This window comes from Zootermopsis nevadensis, unplaced genomic scaffold (assembly GCF_977971745.1).
Source record: "Zootermopsis nevadensis isolate Lab colony 2312 unplaced genomic scaffold, Znev_1.0 Znev_ptg000205l, whole genome shotgun sequence".
NCBI classification, from domain to species: domain Eukaryota; kingdom Metazoa; phylum Arthropoda; class Insecta; order Blattodea; family Termopsidae; genus Zootermopsis; species Zootermopsis nevadensis.
The window spans coordinates 1-20,486 of NW_028259336.1; the positions used below are offsets into that span (position 1 = coordinate 1).

Here is a 20,486-nt window from a genome sequence, read left to right on the forward strand (position 1 = left end):
TATAATTTATGCAATATAAAGCATTAATGTGCACACATGCAGGCACACGTATGCGCACACACAACATCCTATCCAACTTCAAACTTTTCACCAAATGTAACAGCAAAAAAGATTAAATATTCCAAGAACCCTCCAACCCAACCAGACACTGAAGATGAACGTGGTTGATACAGAGAAGAGGCTTAGTATTCTATCTTGCTCTTAGTTTATTTAGTACCTGTGTATTGTAACATCCCCATGGGACTGAATGGCGGATACGCGTTGTGCGGTGAGGAAGATAAACTGGAAGTCTGTCTTCTGTCGGGGATGGTTCGAAAGTAAATTCATGATCCTTTGATGATTCATCATATCCTGAAATATAAAATATTTAACTAAAGAAGCAACAAAAACCTTAAAACAAGGACTTACAAAATCACCTATGAAATGCCAATGTAAGGATAACATTTATACAAAGCCTACTCTGCTTCCTATAAATCATGTGGCCTATTTATTCGTTCTACGTGTCGTCTGGTGACGGCGTAGCTTACAGTTCTCATACAATTTACTCTGAATACCATGCATGGCACAGGTCACATTTGAGGATTATGTCTACGATACCTCAGTCTTTGTGGAAATCACTATATTAAAATTAAAATTAAAATATGGTGTATACAGTCACACGCTAAAGTTAGAAATGTATTCCAACTATGAATTTGTGACTCATGAATTCAGAGTGAAAAGCAAACTAGAAGGGATTTATGTACAATGATTCTGTCAAAATAAATACATTAACATCATCACACAATTCTGTTGGCCATACACATTTGAAAATATGCAAAATACTGGGCAAATAAATTGTAAAATATGGTACAAAAATCGATAAGGTGTAACATATACAGAAGAAGAATGCAGACCAGATACAGCGCAGAATTAAAACAAACAAGGCAGAGTTACAAGGGAACCAGGGAGATGCTGGCAAGGTGATGAGGCTGATAAAGGCATTAAGATACTTAATCCATGAAGACGAGAAGGTATAAATGAATGAGAAAATGAAAGCCACAAACAATCATTCAAGGCAGAATTGGCACAATGCCTGTACCAAGTACCACAAACTAATTTCTAGGTAACAGGAAACAAGAACAAAAGGATTTGCGAAGTCCTATTTCTCACTGTATTGTACTCTTTGCTGCTCTTACCGCAGAGAAATAAAATCCATCCAAGATATAGAAAGGTGGCTTAATAGCTTCCCAAAGGGCCATGATTAAACAAACAATGGCGTATGAACAATCTCCTGTAGGCATGATGTCTTCTACATGAGGGTCATTCATAGACGACACTTTCACTTCCAACGTCTGTTTTTGGTGATCAATCTTAATTTCACCCTGCAATCAACATTTGCCAAAATCAAAGTCTCTGAGGAGACACAAACACATTACAAATTAAAAACATAGTTAACAGAACACATAAGAGGCCACAAACATCAAACATCTGATTCAGCTTTCACTATCAAACCCAAAACACTTTTGCCTACATACGATGTAATTTACTTCTATTAATTTTTCACTTAAAATTAAATATCATCCCACCACACGTCTGACAATACGTTGGATTTGAGAGAGACTACTTGTCCATAAAACAGAAAAGTTGAGAAGTACTGTTTTAGAGAAATGTTCTGATTCTTACTTTGCGTCCGCACCCTTGGAGCAAACTCTCGAAAAGGGACTTCACTTGCAAATCAATCATATCACGTGGTTCGATCATGTTTTCTAGATCCTGAAACATACAAAACAGAAACTAAATAACCACAGAAGAAACAGTTCAAATTCCTATAAAATTAGACAACAGCTACTACAGTCTTCAAAAATGCAACTCAAAATACCTGGTAGGGCAGGAGTACCTGAACAGCTGCATTTTCACCTTATCCAGTGAAAAATTATTAGCCACAGTTACTAGGATTCATACTACCCACGTAACAAATATCAACAATTCAGAGGAACATACTGCCTCGATATTTTCAGCCCTAAAGATGGAAGCAGGACGTTCCTCAGGAATGTTGGTATTTACATACAAATCCACATGGATTTACAACCCACAAGACCAATATTTGCGGATTAACAACAACGGCTTCATGAATTCATATTTAACAACTTAACAAATGTTTAACAAGCTAAGAAATGTATGCACAGCGTAACAGTGATGGTCCAATGTCTGTGATGTCAGTTGTCTGGAATCAGCAACAATTGATCCATAACCACTGTGCCCCTGCCAGCAGCTTCCAAAGTCTGATTTCTCACTCAAATGAAAGTAGCATTTTTTAAAAAATGTGCATTTCTCATTTAATAGTACCACACCAAAGGAGTTGCACTGAAGTGGCACTTAATCATTGATTGCAAATGACACCGAGTTTATTACTTTCACTTACATCAAAACTTGATGTTGCAACTTCCAGTGCAAAATTTACAAGTGTAACTCATACTATTACAAAGATTTAACAAAATGTAAGCAAGCACGATAAATATGAAGTTGATGCAATGTTGCAATGTGTAGTCTGGTTGAAACTCGCCTACATCGCAGAGGCGCTTAATGCCTCCGAAACGTTGGTAAATTTCTACCATAACCTAGAAGACAAGTCACCTGATTTCTGGCTGCTTGCACATTACAATCTGCACAAATAGAAAACATTCAAATACAATCTTATTCTTCTTCAGTTGGTGGACCCTGGCTTCCTTACATACAATACAAAATTTTCCTGCCTTATTTTACTTCCCCTGAGTATTACAATTTTTAATAGTAAATGAGTAGTAATTTCTCTGGAATAAACACAGCATAAAACAAACAACCATTGCAGCAGTGTAGTTACCATGTGCTTTATACACAGGAGGTCCCTGGTTCAAATTTCAGCCTGGAGACCTATTATCCTGAGACTTCCCTCAGTCCTTCCAGGCACATCCTGGGTCAGTACCTTAAATTAGGTGAGGACAAGATAGCACTCCCTCCACACCCTTTCCCATCCATTATATATCATCTAATGCCATAAAGTCTTAACTAGTAGCTAATGACAGTGGCGAAAAATAAACCACAAACAAATAAAAATATAATTTTTAAAGCAAGTGACATCCACAAAATCCGTCACCAACGGCGTATTTCCTGAAAGGATAAACAGAAAGTGGGGATGAAATTCGAGTTTCTCACAGAGAACAGGTGAGTATCAAAGTCATGGAAGAACATATTTCCTCCAGTATGTTCCTCCAAGACAAAAGGTACCCACCTACAAACCCACATGGCAACAGACAGAAAATGGGATCTCAAGCCAAGTTAATTGTAAATTTGTCTGAATAAAATAAAACTGGTACTGCTGTTCAGTCTGATATGCATTCACTACAGCGCAGATGCAAATAAGTGCATTACACAATTTAATCATTTAAAGAGGAAATGACAGCCATCTGAATTGTAAAAAAGTTGTAACAAAACTCATTCTATTGTAAACATTAATCAACATTTGAACAGAATAACAACCTCTTTCTTAGATATTAAGGGACGGTAGACGGTAGACTACTGTCCCTTAATATCGGACACACAACACATCACTTACAACCCAATATAAAACATCCAAGCACAACCTCCAAATTTAAAGGAGAGACAAAACTTAAAACCAAACAAATCAATATACGCAACGCAAGATGTACAACAGTTTTTAAAATTGATAGACCTGATGATGATGTAATACACATTGAAACATGTCGTCAATACAAAAAATGTAACAAGATACTCTTTCTTAGAGTTTAAAATGGTAGTGACCTTTCGTTTATTTGACATCGACTCTGCACATGACCATTTTATTTGTCCTACCTTCCTTGCCTTCATAAAGAATTTGTACTTCTGAGAACTGCTACTGTTTAGGAATTCCAGGACATCTTCCCGATTCAGAATTGTTACAGGATTGTCAATTTGTATGTTGAATGCTGAAACAATTTTGTCCAGTTCTTCTTTTTTCCTGGAAATTACTTCACCTGCAACAGGAAACAAGTGAGAAATGATATACACAGTAATGTAACCCACTGACCCAAATGTGATCAACTGCTACTCCAAACAAACTATTTCATTGAGACGGTCGGGACCTGGTGCCAATTTAACGAAGATGAAAGGATAGGCAATGTGCCACTTACAGAAATCTTCAATATTTAAAAGCTGTAAATTTTGTAATATAGTAGAGTCAATCGAGACTATTAGTTTGAATGGAGTACAGTACATAAATCTTGTAAATCAACCTTCACCCAAGTTATTAATTCAATACATCAAGTAACGCGAGTTGAAATAAACTGAAACTTCCTATATAATGCTGTATATGGAGGAAGACCAACAGGACTCTCAGAAAAGAAGAAGCCTAATATGACACTTTTACGCAATTTCAGTAAAATGGGCCTGAAATCTGCGCATCTTTTTAAACAGCCAAAAATAGAACATATTTGAAACAAATATGACGAAACAGACATTTACACATAATCAGTGTGCATGGTAAAATGCCCTCTTAAAACACATATACAATCAGGAAGGGGACAAGTCATATTTTATTTATAAAAAACTAATTGTTTAAAGATAACAAATTTCTTGTTGAGAGCATCCAATATATGAGATGAAGGAAAAGCAGAGGGAAAGAAAGCCCAGTACCTTCTTCTGACTTTATTTCGTATGTGCCGCGACCAGTTGCATCGAAGCGTCTCCTTACAATTATATGGTCACCATATTGTTCTCTCTCGTAATTAAGGTGACCAGTATTCTTCAATGTCACTTCGATGGTAGCAGTGACTTTACCCTTCTTTATAAATTCTGGAAGAAACAGGAACAATTCTAAAATTCTGATACACACACTTAATCTTCCTTCCAATATCATATGAAATAAAATTAAAGTTTTGGACCAAATCCACTGTTCATTCAGTATTAGGTTAACTGAGGGGATCCTTCGCAATTCTCATGTTCTCTAATTCAGTCATTTGGGCTTGATGATATTAAACATCACGATCTTACAAAATTTACTTAATGGGTTGGCAATAAATACCATGGTATAATTTTTTTCATCAGTGCAGGAATGGTAAGTCATGGTAGGAGAATATCCAGCGCACAATATGCTGGATCTTCTCTGCCCCCTGAGTTACCAAGCTCACACATGTACACACTATGAATTATTTTATATAATCAGATTAAAGAAATTTAAAAACATAAATAATATGTACTGGGAAATTAGTTTTAAGGGAAGATAAGAGATGACAAATTTCAGTTCATTACCTGTGTAGACTGTACACTCAGACTTTTCAGACTGGACTAAATTCAAGCTAGATAAGCAAAGACTAAACCTATGACCTTAGCAACTTGTTACAATATGTTACCTTTCAAAGAGGTTCCTCTCTTAATAGCTCTTGGGTTACCTCCCAAACCAAGTACAAGAGCATAAACTATCACAGTTTTGCCACTGCCATTCTTCCCAAAAACAAAATTACCTCTTCCGTTCAGACGAACCTCCAAGGATGAGTGGCACATGAAATTTGTTATGTATATTTTTTCAATGATCCCAGATTTTGGTTCCTGTAATGTCAATATTCTTTTAAAATAAAATTGCAGTAAACTCTACAAATGAGGCAAACTTGTCCCTGAGCACTAGAACCATGCTAGTTCAGTTGCAACACATCAATCACATTTATAATAATCAATCTTCAGGGGCTCCTATAATGTATAAAGTTCCACACTTTTCTGTCAATTCATGACACACAGATTGAAACTTCAATCTGCAGTACAACAAAAGTGGAACTCCAAGATCCAAATTCTTAAAATGTTCACACATGAATACACGACTTAGAAGAAACCCAGGCACCAAAACAAATATTTAGTAACATGGCAACCTGGTACATATTATAATTTATGCTCTGCGTGTGTAATCATGTGCCTATAAATAAGGACTCATATACACCAGTTACATAGAACTCACATTTGAGGGGTGTCCACTAGAACTGGATTCGTCTCCGTCATTATCTCTTCGGAATTTAGAGGTGCTCGGTGCATCGTCTGATTCTCGAACTCGCTCATCTCGACTGCCAGAGTTCTTTTGTTCAAGTGAAGCTCCTTTCACATTCATTTTTAAAGATGACCTACAGAATCAGAAACATGTGAGAACTACAACTTTACTTCTTAGATAATTTCATAAAAATGTAACAAACTTAATTTGACAGACTTCAACACAACTTACATGCGTAATACCTGTCTCATATAAACCGTACTTCTTGAATGAATTATCCTAGAAATAAGATAGAACTTTCTTTCTGCTGTTACGTCCTCCCTTACATCCAAACTAAGTAACCACATCTAAACAATTACTCATAAAACACACAAAATATGTAGCTTAAACTCAAATTTTAAATATTTCACGATACTGTATCACATCACTACTCGCTTACACAGGCCCACCTGACTCAATTCTCATTCAGCTAGACACTAGATGTACGTAATTTTTAATAGGTCTTATTTCATAAGGAATTCAAGAATAAACAAATATGCAATTTCCACATTTACTTCTAGTCAATCAACATAATCTGGACATGTGAAGGCCAGAGTGAGCGAGCAATTTCGCATGAGATACGGGTCAAATGCCATTTTTAGATCAATGAAATCTAAAATCCTACAATGAGCTGGGTTTATGGCTTGAAATAGAAATCTAAGGAATTCACACTGAATTTCTTGGTAAACATCAATTTGGAAGGCACGTACTTGGAGGAGCTGGTAATTATATAATTCCCCGTGTTACATGATGGTGTTCGCTCGACTCGCCACCAAAGTCAATTTCCATTTATGCCTGTGTCCTGCCAGTGGTCTCCTTACTTCAAACATGAGGTACACATTTCATATACCTCCAATGCGCGCTACATGTCTCCTCCATCAAGCCCTCCTAGATTTTATTATCGTAACAATATTTTTGAATACGCTGGATACTACGTGCAGAACGTAAAGCCTTTGTGTTTGCATTTCTGTACAAAAAGTGCTCAAAATCGTTTATATCGAGGGGAAAGTATGGAATTTGACATAAACCGACCAGTCCAAAAAAAGAATATTAATTAACAAGAAACAGAACAAGGGGGAACAAATTACAAAATATTCTATCAACTGGTTTCAAGGCACACATTTCTTTCTACTCGGATCCCAAATACATCCATCCACATTCAATTCGACTCGAATGTAGAGAAGTTTACACAGCCCTGTTTTAGTTGCAAAGAATAACAACATACTAGGTCTCTCTTCACACACGAACATGTTTTGGTCATTTAAAATTACGTAACTTCAGTATCGCAAACCAGACAGCGTCGAATGACAGAATAATTAGTTAATAATTAACCGGAAAGTATTCAGGATGGACGGCCAGTGGCGTAGTTTAAGGTACCATCCAGGCATCTTCCTGGAGATACTGAGGAAAATCATGAAATACCTCCATCAGAAAGCACGGTCTTTGGGCTGAGAACAGAGCCTCACAAATACGAAACCCGAACTGTAATTATGTGACTGCGATGATGTTCTTTGTCACTGAACAAGTAGACCTATTTTCTATACGTGTTTGAGGATTCTTACGTTAGTAAGGGAAAATTGACTGCATAAAAACGTAACAAATGGCTGCTCAGTCAATATGTTCTTGAAGAAAGGTACATTTATCATTAATTATATTACAAAAATAACGTTATATAAATCAATAATGGACTGAATCGTTTCCTTGGCTTTATAAACTCGTCATTAAAGAAAAACTAAGATGATTTTGGTAAGATCTGAGTTCCCCACGGCGACGAGTATGATGATGGGGGCACAAGGATCTGAAACGGCGGTCAATATCTACCAAACTATAAACGGCTTCCGTACAGACTAAACTTTTAGACGACTAATAGTGCCTTCCACTGACGTTAAATTGTTTCGACGGGTAAGATCGAGCGAGTTCACCCGGTGACTGCCACGACTGCACACTGGCCGGCAGAAAAGCAGCTCATTCATTACAATTGCAGTGCCTAATTGGGCACCTCCAAATACAAATTAGAGAAAAATCCGGGCCAGCCTTGTGACATATTCTGGCCTCCTGACGATAACTGACAGATACAATGACCTGAATGTTAACGCCATCCGCAAGTTAAAAATGAACTCGGACACGCTGTCAAAAATGTATCCCCTTTTAAACCGTTGCTCTAACACTTTTAAGTTTTTCATTCGGGCTACTACGGCAACCGCTGCTCGTTGTTGTCCCCATTTTAAAGAAGAACAATTAGGATTCTCTTAGCTCGAATGTGACTCCGATGCAGTTCGAAGAGCCTCACACAACAGTTAAATGGAGTATTCTAATTGTGACTGCGCGTGGTACGTGCAGCGCGTCCTTCGTTCGCGGATGAAAACGGCACCTGATGTGGAGGGCAGCTGCTAATACTTTAAAGGTTGCTGTGTATGCGAGTGGAAATGTATATGGATTCTGAAAGACTAAATATAATTAATTCATCAACACAAATTACAGGACAGAATTTAGCAATTAGTAAAACTCTTACTGGTGAATACCATAACATAAGTGTAAAAGTTTCAACCTGTAGTTTAATATCACCTTAGCTGTACACACAGCCACGTTGTTCACGATCTCGCAGTTTAACAGCTTTCAGTAGAGGGACAAAAATGTTTGGTACTGGTGAACAGTTGTAATTACAACTAATACTTTTGCTGCAATGTCACTGACAATTAAAAAAACTGGCACAAGAACAAATACAAATAAAAGCTTTCTTACTCAGACTAGTGACAGAGTCCTCAAGCAATACGGTACGATCCCTAACTCACAAAGCAAGATGCAATCAAGCCATGGCCAGTGCATGCCTTTCAAATTCCAATGCAATGCCAAATGTAGAATGACTTTCAATAAAAGATAATCATCACAAGGCACAGAAAGTATGATCCCAAAATCCTAACAAGCTGTCTTTTTATACTAAAACACATAAGCTCCATTAGGCCCTCATGCTATTGTCATTAAAGAAAAAAGTAACCATATTTATTCCTCTGTTACTTTAATAATGCTTTGTCATTTCCGAGGAACACTTATCATAAACTGGCAGGAACATTGTAAATTATAAATTGTACAGAATACAGCAATACCCAGAGGAACTGAGGAAAATAATGAAAACTGAAAAGTTAGGGTATCAGATTTGAATCCTGAGACTATGGTGAACTGGAAAGAGAGTAAAACAAAGCAGCTGTGGCATATTTTGTTATATAGTTCACTGGAATGATGAGAAAACATCAGTCTTGACACCTGTAACCAATTTCAGGATGTAAGCCACATACAGCGGTATAAATTTTTCCTATTAATTATAGTTAATACATTCATTCCTCAATTTTTAAAGGCAGATATTCCCTTTTTTATTGCTACATATATAAAAATTAATTTCATACTCATTTAGAGAAAAATTATTATCGATATGGTAACGTGATACATTCACATACTAAATAAAACCTACAAGTAAATATGTAGTACACACACATTTAATATAATGAACACTGCTAATTTGATACTAATTAAAACAAATTATATAAACAACAAAATTATTATTCTTTAACCCACTGCTCCTCAGACTGTACAAGAAGAAAAACACAGTGAAATGTCACCTGTAATTTTAAACTGGGTTTAAGGCACTACAATCTACTGTTTAAAATGTTTTAAAAATAAATTTAAATGGTGGCATTTGACATCAATATATGACGATTCACTTGTGGGTACAAGTCGATTGCTGAGGTACCAACTGAGAAGCTACAGAATTAAATATGCTATCTTGTTATTTGTTTCATAGAGATCCTTGAAACAGCAAAGAGCATTCTCAGATTTTTTTGTTCAATATTTGGACCAAATACGTATGCTGCAGGACCCTTGTAAGGGGGGGAGACATTTAGACAGGGGTAGGGGTGATTTGACTGAAGAGTATCAATGGGATTAGCAGAGCAAGGTATTGTATCACCTGCCTGGAAAGAGTAGTAAACTATAGCACATCCCACAGTACTGCAGTATGATACAGCTTGCTTTTATGATATATAAAGAGTTCAATTTCTTCCCAATAAAAAATGACAATCTCATAAACTCGTGGGTATTTTAAGTAGAGCTGAAGTCTGAACTTCATTCCCTCAAATATATACACAGTCATAATGATATAAACAGGGGCATTTTAAACTGCCTTTAGACTGTTTAGTCCGATTTTGACATTCTGCAGGAAAACAAAATTCCTTTTAATTATTCCAAATTGTTTGAAAATTTCAAGTGAATCTTAGTTAGAGAATCCTTTCCTTAAAGTGGATGATTAGGTTAAAAATTAATCTTTGACGTACTGTCAAGCCTTAGAAGCATTTTGGACATACACAGTGCTATTTGTCTGAATATACAAACATTATAACAATATCATGACACAACAGGACCATATAGTCCTATTCAACCAACCACACACACACAAATTAATGGGACACTTAACCCTTAAAGCTTAGGAACATTTGTTCACACAGATCAACGCTTATATCGTCCAGTAACCGAGACCTTCAACAAAATGATGGACACCAAGAGAATTCAATGGATGTCATGGTATTGGCCAAATTTTATTTTAGATTTTAATTGAATTATTCTTATTACCAGATGCCATACTGCCACAACAAGCTGGTTCAATTTCACTGTCAAATGAGATTACTTCATCAGAGACACTCTTCAAAATTAGATGTTCTCTATTTCGTTCCTCAAGTTTCAACTAAACGTAACTTCAATACATATGTCAGTTTCTGTAAACATACGACGTAGGTCATTTACAGTATTCAAACTTCCAAAACAACAAAAATCACGCAACTACAAACAATGAATGAAGTATTATTTGTTGTGGCAACATTGCGTGTTTCATCTAGCTTACATTCAGATGTCACTGACAAGACATCATCCCCATGTGATCTTTTGGTAAAAATAACTTTCATAGGGTTGGTAATCTTAATTTCAATTTCGGAGTTGTGTGTGTGTTTGCTTACAGTTCAAAAAAATATATTCTAATTCATATGAAATTTGAAGTGCTTCTTCCTGGAAACCAAGAAGATATTTTAGAAAAGTCAAAAACTCAGTCCTGAATTTGAGTGCTGGTGATGGTGCTTCCTGTTGCTTGGAAACTAGACATGAAAGGACAGTGCCATGACCGAAATTGCTTTTTTCAATAAGCAGACCACAGTAAAAATGGCTGCAACTCCAAAAACAGAGATACGGGTGAGAAATGGCCAATGAATTTTGCTTACAAAACATCTTGTTCCTGCTCATAAGGTTCTTTTACATGCCATAAAACTATGACATGAGACCGCCGGCTTTACTTCCCCTCTGAAGAAAGTTTTATCATCCTTAAAAGTCCACCGACCTTGGCTGGGTTTGAACCCGAGAACCCTGGGTCCAGTGGCGAAAACGCAAACCACAAGTCCACTGAGGGCAACTTAAAAGTACAATAGTCAAAACAAACAGGTAAGCAGATTAATACGGAGCAATCACATTATTACACATTATCAGACTTTCATCTCATCATGCTGACTTAAGAAGCAAGTAATGAATTCCCTATTTCTACCTGCTGACTCAGACGACTCCACCTTGATGTAGTAGCCTCCACATCTGATTTCACTGTCTGTGACATGATGCCATCATCCACAAAATGACGTCCAATATCCTGGATCTTGGCCAGGCGAGCTTCTGGATGATTTCGAATGTAGTTTTCAAGGTCCTTCAAAAGAATTGCTAAATCATTTACTTTCACAAAACATAAAAGTAGCTATAGTGACTTCGAAAGCGATCCAGGAATGACACTTTTTAGGATATAAGCCAAAAGACCGATCATTTGCAGGAATTCCATAATCTTCAAACACAACTCCATATAAATTGTTTGTTCTTTAATGTGTTTACTCATCAAGGAGATGTGCAGAAGACTGAAATAAGAATTATAACCTTGCAAGCTACCCTGAAAGACCATTTCCTCAGAACTCACTCTGATCCATAAATTTCAACAAGAGATGTGAAAATGAATATAAGCCAGTTCAGAATGTAACTGCTACATAGCCTGCAGATATGGAGTCTTCTCAAAGGTTTCAAACTCAGTTATTCTGACCGAGGATTTTTGTGGGGTCTCCTTAGTATTTTCACATAAATGCAAGAAAACTGCCCTAAAGTAGACTCTCCCCTCAAAACTACCCTACTCCTATTCATTCAGTTACGAGGGAAAAAAATGTGTTAATGCCTGCACTCATCACCTTCACAGTAAATAGTCTACATGCATTATCCTCAGAAGGTAAATTTCAGATTCACTGAATATGTAACATTTGAGGTTTCCACAGTGACAAATCCAAAGACAATGATCACTGGTAAACTTATACCAGACCACAGAAGACAGCCATCTTATGTCTGGTCATCTGACTAAGTGATTTCCCTAATCGCTTCTCTAGTTTGTCCAACCAATCCATTTCTTGGGCAACCAAAGCTGATTAAGGAAAATTCTCATATTTTATTCAATTACAGAAATTTCAAAAAAACAAAAACAGATGATAGCTGAAAATAAACTATAAACTCTTGCCTGACTTACAACATAACATAAAGTCACCTGGTAATTAAACAATATCTTACTATTAAATAACACACGTAACATTTATGCACACTGAGTGGAAACATAGTGAGTATGCATATACTGAAAAACGTGAAATGATTCAGCATCTGTGCGTCAGTCACCAAGATCCAGTTATCATCTGACTTACTCATCACCCAAATGACGGAGGCTGCAAAGCATCTCAGCAATATTATGGTAAAATTAGGATGAGCGAAGAAACATAACCAGACTTTTCAGTAAGTTTGTTGAAGGAATCTGAGCAGTTGTAAGAAATGTGTGTCTTCCAAAACAATTCATCGAAGATCTCAATGGAAGCCCAGCGACACCAGAAACAAAAAGATCACAACATCAAAATGCTGATACGTTTTTCTAATTTCAACAGAAACAACCATTATAAAACTGTTAATATTTCTCCATAAATTCAAAATCACAGGATGTATCATTTAGAGGTTATGAATCTCGATGTAAGGTCATGTGTCGTACTTGCAATTTACATTTCTTAAAAACTAGCAGAACATATGAAATAAGCAATATTGCTATAGACATCTGCAACATTTCAGAAATATCTTTGACAGAAGAAACAATTAGCAGACCTCAAATAGGTAAGCTGTTTCAAAATTTAAAAAAAAATAAAATGACTTTCATCGAAGATACTGAAATTTTACAGTCCAACAGTAAAGCAGATAAAAAGTTATACAAATTAGGGGACTTGTTTACAAATAAATCAGACATCTCACCAAATGTAAGTTAATAAGGATGGATTCTCATTCTGATACAAAATCTTAAGAACCAACATACTGCTGCAAAAGTTGTCTCATCTGCTGACTTACAAGCGGAAGTAGAGTCAAGTCAATGTGTCAAAACTCCTGGAAAACTTCAGAAAGAACCTTATTTCCTTTCCAAGAAAATCAGAAGTGATAAAACAATGGTTCATGGGAACCCCAAAACAAATCTTCAAAATTAACAGGTCTAGTATGATGAATCATAAAAGAGGCCAGACGAGTTCACTCAAATGCAAGGAGCACGTAGAATGTCCTCCTCTTTTGATGTAAACAGAAATCTGTATTGGGAGTTTATTTCATATATAAGTTTTTCTAAATAAAATGTTGTGATTGCTTTCTTCACTCTGTTGTTTGTGCAGAAATTTCTGACAACCATTCCGGCTGTTGCGCATTTCTTAACATATTCCTCCGCATTTAGTATTGCGCGACTTTTCGTTCTTCCAAAAACTCAATTTAGAATTCAAAGCGAAAAGGTTTCGATGACATCAATGAAATAAAGGGGACAATCAAAGACTAGGTTTTCAAAATTCCACAGCAACTTATAAAATTACAGAAGCTCGGTATTTGCTGTAACAGGTTTGAAAGGGTACTTCCAAACAGAACAGCATCAAATAAGTACTGAGATAAAATTTCAGTATGGAAATTTAACTTGTCACATCTCGTGACACTGGCTATTAATGAAACAATAGGAATGTGATTCCTCACAGAAACTGCAGGATACAGAATGCCGGATCTTAAATGTAACAAAGATAATACAGAAGAACCAATAATAAATATGAGGACAACATGAAAACTATGAAAAGATGCATGAGAACAGAATTCCAAAGCAACTTTATCAACATAAACCGAAGAGTAGAACAATCCAGGAATGCCTGAAAAAAAAAACAGAATAACTTTAATCCCTGTATATGGGGCAGGCCAAAACTTAATCCATAATGTTGATGTTGATCACGATGAGACGAAACACCTTCAAAAACCAAAGATGATAAATTCAAGTTTTAGATCCTTTACAGCAACACATTCATAAAAACAGGCCAAATCTTTGGCAAGATGAGAGGACAGTATTACTTTTGACAACTTATTCCTGTCCGAAAAAACAAATAACAGTGTTCAAACATTTACCACAAGAAAAAATCTTAAAGAAATTTAATTTTCAATCATACATACACAAACAATAACAGTAGAGATTCTTGGGCAATGACATTCCAGGCTTTTTACAAAAATAAAGTATGTTACAAACATATTTCCAACTCAGTCCTCAGTTATGAAGATGGCGATATGCGTTCAACCCACGAACAAAGGACAAGTAGCGGCTTTGTCATTACGCGTGAATCGAGTGAAGTTATTTACTTCTCAGAATGGCACGTGTAAAATACCCACAATATTAATGCATAAACGTACTCAATTTCCCTTGCCCAAGTCACATACATTCGAATATGCAGTCAATTTCTAGCGTTCTTCTTCCAATCACCGCCCGCACAACATTCGCAAACAACTCAACACAACACAACCTCAAATTGCAAAAAACGAATATGAACGTACGTTGCAGCGTCTTAAAGGATAACCGAATGACAACAGGAAAACCATAACGATCCACACTGCAATGAATATTCTGATTTAATACCTGGGTCCAAGAGTTACGAAGGGAACTGACCCTCAAAACACAACGAAACTAAAACAAGGCGGGGTCCTGCGCAAGCGCAAGACATCGTCACTTGCCACCAGTCACAAGTTTCGTGCAAGCAAGCCGCTCTCTCTCTCTCTCTCTAACCGAATTGCTCATGACTGAGCATCCTGACCCCACATGCGTTGCTTCAATAGGCCGTGTTCAATACACTCTCAATAAAGTATCACCACGGTACATAACACAGGAAAGCCGATTTCACTGCACTACACATCACTAGAAAATTATCAGGTCAAGACTTCCGATACACCTGGTGGTTTACTTTCATACTTTTACAGGTTCCCTGTGCTGAAAGAAATATTCTCTGTACATCAGAGAGAAGTAATGATGAACACTTACCCTTTAGACGGGCCGCTGGCACACGCAGCTGGATCTTCCTGCAAGCCAGACAGCTGATCCTGAACAACATGCTTTACTCTCTTTCTTGATGGACCAGGTTCCATTGCTGTGAACATACAACATGTATAAAGAAAATACAAGCAGTTTTCATCTAGGATTTGACATGGGCAATGGAATTTGTAATAGTGAATTGATAAGGACACGGTAGTGTTTGAGAATAATATTACGTTAGATCCCAAAACTGCACAGAAGTCTTCTTTTTTCTGACATTCTCAATACAACAAAGTTAAAAAAATAAATCAGTAATCTAAATGTAGGAATGAAACTGTATGAACCATATGTTCCCCTCAACAGAAATCTTCAGTAAAAGGCAAAAGATTTATGCGAATATCAAGGGAAACCTGAGTTTTTAAATAAGCTAAATAATGTAGAATAAAAAATTAGATAAAACCCCAAGCATTTGGGAAATGTGTGATTATTGACGTTGAAAGAAATACGAGTATAATGAAATAACAGTATGTAACGACGCCATGCTGCAGAATTCCGCCCCAAAACATGTAATGACACACACCCTACCACTTACAATCTGGTACCTTGAAACAGTGGGGTGCTTCCTCAAGTATAAACTTTAACCTTTTGCAGCTGAAACTCGTGCAAATAATATTTAAAAATCAACTTTCTTTTTCTAACAAAAAACAGCCTAATCAACTGGTGAATGCTCTTTAGCAAAATTATCAATGCTGATCAGCCTGCAAACTAGTATACCAATTCATCAATGAAGATGAACATGACAAAAATTTAAACCAATGGCAATGGTATATCACCTACGATAGATGTGACAGACATTAAGAGTGTCCCAAGTTACATCTGTCATTTCCATACGGTTATCTCTGCACGAATATCATAAAATGTAAATGTTGTGCATTGAGGGAATTTCTATAAAAGCCCATATTATATTGGACCAAATTGTATCCTTGTATTTAAATACGTGCTCAAAAGCTGTCATTACAATAAAAAAGTCATTCAAATTCTGAATGAAAGTTCTGTAACAAGTGAATAATATGGGCATGTGAATTCTTGCAAAGCAGAAGCAATCTCCTGACCAGCACATCAACATCCAGTCACAATCCCTGCAAGATTTCAACACTGGTATAGTGAAGATAGTTTCAACAAATGTTCTCAAACAAAATGAACAACAGCAAGACCAGCAACGAACATTCACATAAAAGACACACTGCACCTTAAATTCATGGGCAAGGTCTGTGTTGGAAAAGCTGGCAAACAAATCAAAAGAAAACACAAGATACACACACAGATTTCAAATTCGACGTAACATTTGGGTTGTGGGGCTTCCATAAAAATAAATCTGTAACAGGCACAGTATCTTCACTCTCAGTCTGAAGCCATTTTTCAGTTCACTGTCAATCTTTTCAAAACTTCTCATAGCACGCACCATGACATGAACTTTTGATTTCCTCATTTCTTACTAACTCTGGAGAAAGTTTCCCCATAATCAAACCAGTGTTACTGGACTCCCAGAAAACTATGCCCAAAATACGCCATCAGTAGGTCAGCCTGGTATATGGTGTTCTTTCAAGGATGGAATCACTCAATCCCTATCACATACTTTTATTATAAATTCTGTTGCCCATTTTCTGTTCTCAAATTTCCTAAGTACACGAAGCCTTTGTTTTACTGTCAGTAGAATTTTATTATGATTTTCATCCACCTTCTTTAGAACCCCCACCCCCACCCCACAAGTAAGTTGAAGGCCTATTTCACCTGTGCTTATTTAAAAAAATAGTAATGCATGAATATTCCAAACACTCATAATCAGGAGCTTACTGAACAAGTAAGAACCCATAAATTTCTCTTTCATGACATTATGCAATCATAATGTACAAAGTCAACAGATTTCTAGTACTTTCCTTTTGCAACCATGACAGGCCCAATATAGACAAGTTGGTGGGGAGTGGAAATATTCTACTTGAGTGTGCGCTTTGGAATGCAGACAAATCACATATTGGATTAACTGACAATTCATCCTCAAATAGGAATGATCATACCAGACACGGATTACAACTTAATTCAGAAGGCAAGTAGAAGCTTGTGCAACTCACTGCTAATTAGATTAGGTGCAAACTGGATACCTGTAATCACTGATGTAAGATCTAACCCTTCTTTTAGGCTTAAGCCCAAATCTGTCACCAAATACCTGATAGATGTCTACATCAATGCTAATAAACCAGTTCTAAATTCAGAATACAATCAAGATAACAATTCTGTGGTGCACCATCATAACATAAGAGGACTTTCAAACAAAACTGATCAACTATCAGTGTCCATTAATAATAAACACACACCCTAATCTGTGTTTAACCCAACACCAGAGGTAAAACTTGAAAATGTTACTTTTGGAAGTACTTACTCTAGATGAAATATGGTAAAAGAAGGTGCAAGTATTATTGCCAAAAAGAACCTAAAATTTAATTAGATAAATGTATTGTGTCACTAAAATAACAAGAAATAGACGCTGCATTGTGCAATTGGAATCTAAACATTCCAACATATATGTCCTAGCTATATATAGAGCCCCCACTGGCAATGCTGACTTTCCTAAACAAGTTACAAAGCATTATAAATTATCTTTATAAACCTACAGCACAACATCGTCAACTGTGGTCCCATTATCATCAATACAAATTATCTTATTGAAATTTACAATAAAAATGTGTAAAATGCTCGAGTAGCATCTTCCAATGTCATGGCAACAGTTAATTTCCCCATAAGAATCCAAAATTACTCCATCTGATCACGATGTATGACTTCTAGTAATATTAATAATAAAAAATCGATCTCCAGTTATCATAAGTACAGAATACCAATCAGACTCACAAATGAAGACACTATTAAAGAATGTATCTCTCATCGAATGAAAATTGGGAATGAGTATTAAACAGCCTTGATGTAGATTCAAAATTTAACACATTAATAAATAATCTCTTAAAAATGTATAAGCAAGTTTCACCACCAAAACAGTGATAAAATATCTGAAAAGAATGATTGGATCACAAAGATAAAAAAAGATTAACTAATTTGTCAATAGTGGAACAACCAAATAATGAAAATTCACTGCACGAAATATTTTAAAATACTTACTTCCTCGAGGTCTAAATCAGATTAAATGTGAGAATCAGACTAAACAACCTAGAGCAACCCAACAAAATAAAAGCAGTCTGGAAAACATGAAAAAATTAAATCATGGAAATATTCTACAGAAATATTGACCTCATTAATAAAGATAAATGATAATGTAATAAAAAATATTAAGCTCTTAGCAAATTATTTCAATATTTCTTAACAAATACAGAATAGATTAATAATCACGTTGCAAAAAAGAAGCAGAAGACGAACAAAATATGTTAGTTAAACAATCCCAAACACACGAAGTAGAATGATGGCGCCTTCGTCGTCGCGACCAGAGATGACATTATCAGAAACGCAGAGAGAACCACTATTCTCGTCAGCACTTCAAACACATGTGCAATATTTTTTGTTCTTCCTTTGTGTTCAAGTTGATTTTATTTTTCAAATTGTCTCCCTTTCTCTGTTGTTAAACATCAACTTTTCTCATGTTATACTGTTTAGGCTATCTCCATTCATCCTGTCTTGATTTTGCTACAACTGAAAACTATCCCCCTGCTATTAATGTTAATTTTCAGAATTCTTCATCAAAACATAGTTTATGCTGCTTCAATTTGTAACTACATACATTCTCTTTGGTAGAGAATGTTAGGTTCACTATAACACTTTTTCAAATATTTCTGAAGTTGTAAAGTTGTTTCCTGGTCTTTAATATTCACACTGTGTACTTTCTTCGCATTAAATCTCTCCCTATTAAGCTTTTATGCTACTCACTGGTTTTGTAACAGTCACTCCCCAACTGTTGTAACCACTGGATATTGATCGTTATCTCAGTAAATTTCTATGAAAGCTTTTATATCAAGTATAATTGAATGCTGTCTTTTGTCCAACAAGATGTGATGGATATGACTGTCTCTCTTCCTATCGGGAAACACCAAAATGTATTTATACATGTCTCAAAGTGGAACATCATATGCCTCACAGTCAGACTTTCCAATTTGGAAAATGTGTTATCTAATCACCCTAAACCTCTAAATTAGCACACTAAAATGAAGTGAAATTTTATTTATTTTCCTAATTCTTCTGTTTAGGGTAAAACTAAAGGATTTAATATAATTTAATTTATTTTTCACAATATGAAGCAATTAATTACATTTTATATTTTACGTAATTTTAAACACTGTTTTCAAGGCCACTTTCTCTGCTTTGCCATACCAAGGGTTCAAAAAACACTGCAGAATATCCACCATCCCAACAGGAGCCAAACCTTCTGCTGCATTAAAGATTTGTACCTATTCTATCTTCCTACTTATAAACAGGAACATAGTAAATTAGGACTCTACACTCAAATTCCAAAAATAGTGACCATCTTCATTTTCCACCACTTAAACTTCCTCTTTGGCCTTTCCTACCTCTCCTTCTTGTATCTGCCTAGTCTCTGTTCACCAGTCTACGTTTCTCATCCCCCTATCACGCTCAATCAAATTCAATGTTCACACAAATTCATACCCTGGACATATCAGGACAACCGTGAATGTTAGTATCATGTTCCCACTACCATTTGAGTCCCCAAAGTAACCACTTTCTAGATCGTTGCTAAAACACACACACAATTCCATTCAAATACTTATTATCACCATACAAGGTATCCATACAGCCTACAAACCACCTAATTCAGAAGCTGGCAAAGGAACTGCAACCAACGCTAAACATATAAATGACATACAGTTTATATGCTAAATAACCTATGAATATATCAGCACCAGAAAAACAAAAATCGTTTTCCCTTAACACACAACAGGCTATAAACTCTACATATTCAGCTCTCACAAAGCTACCTGCAAGAAGTGGGGTTCCTTCAATGTTATTGAAGAGATATATTACTGACCGCTGTCTAACAACTGACAATCT

The 20,486-nt window shown here is 36.0% G+C and overlaps 1 protein-coding gene and 1 pseudogene across 10 annotated transcripts; both read right to left on the bottom strand.

Annotated features, from left to right (window-relative positions):
- Positions 1–189: 189 nt before the first annotated feature.
- LOC147870735 (structural maintenance of chromosomes protein 6-like) lies at positions 190–18,720 on the bottom strand. Of its 10 annotated transcripts, XM_087342060.1 has the most exons (10): positions 18,591–18,608; positions 15,432–15,537; positions 11,601–11,753; positions 5,960–6,119; positions 5,364–5,559; positions 4,648–4,806; positions 3,829–3,989; positions 1,663–1,752; positions 1,176–1,361; positions 192–351 (listed from the first exon to the last, which is right to left on the bottom strand). In XM_087342060.1, the coding sequence occupies exons 4-10, from the start codon at positions 6,104–6,106 to the stop codon at positions 211–213; spliced, it is 1,080 nt and encodes a 359-aa protein (XP_087198186.1). In that variant the 5' UTR covers positions 6,107–6,119; positions 11,601–11,753; positions 15,432–15,537; positions 18,591–18,608; the 3' UTR covers positions 192–210. The 10 variants fall into 10 exon arrangements, with proteins under 10 accessions (XP_087198183.1, XP_087198182.1, XP_087198179.1 ...); XM_087342057.1 differs by lacking the exons at positions 11,601–11,753; positions 18,591–18,608 and adding an exon at positions 18,327–18,375 and having other exon boundaries at positions 190–351; positions 5,475–5,559; XM_087342056.1 differs by lacking the exon at positions 11,601–11,753 and having other exon boundaries at positions 191–351; positions 18,591–18,720.
- LOC147870736 (U5 spliceosomal RNA) lies at positions 15,728–15,840 on the bottom strand (annotated as a pseudogene).
- Positions 18,721–20,486: the final 1,766 nt, after the last annotated feature.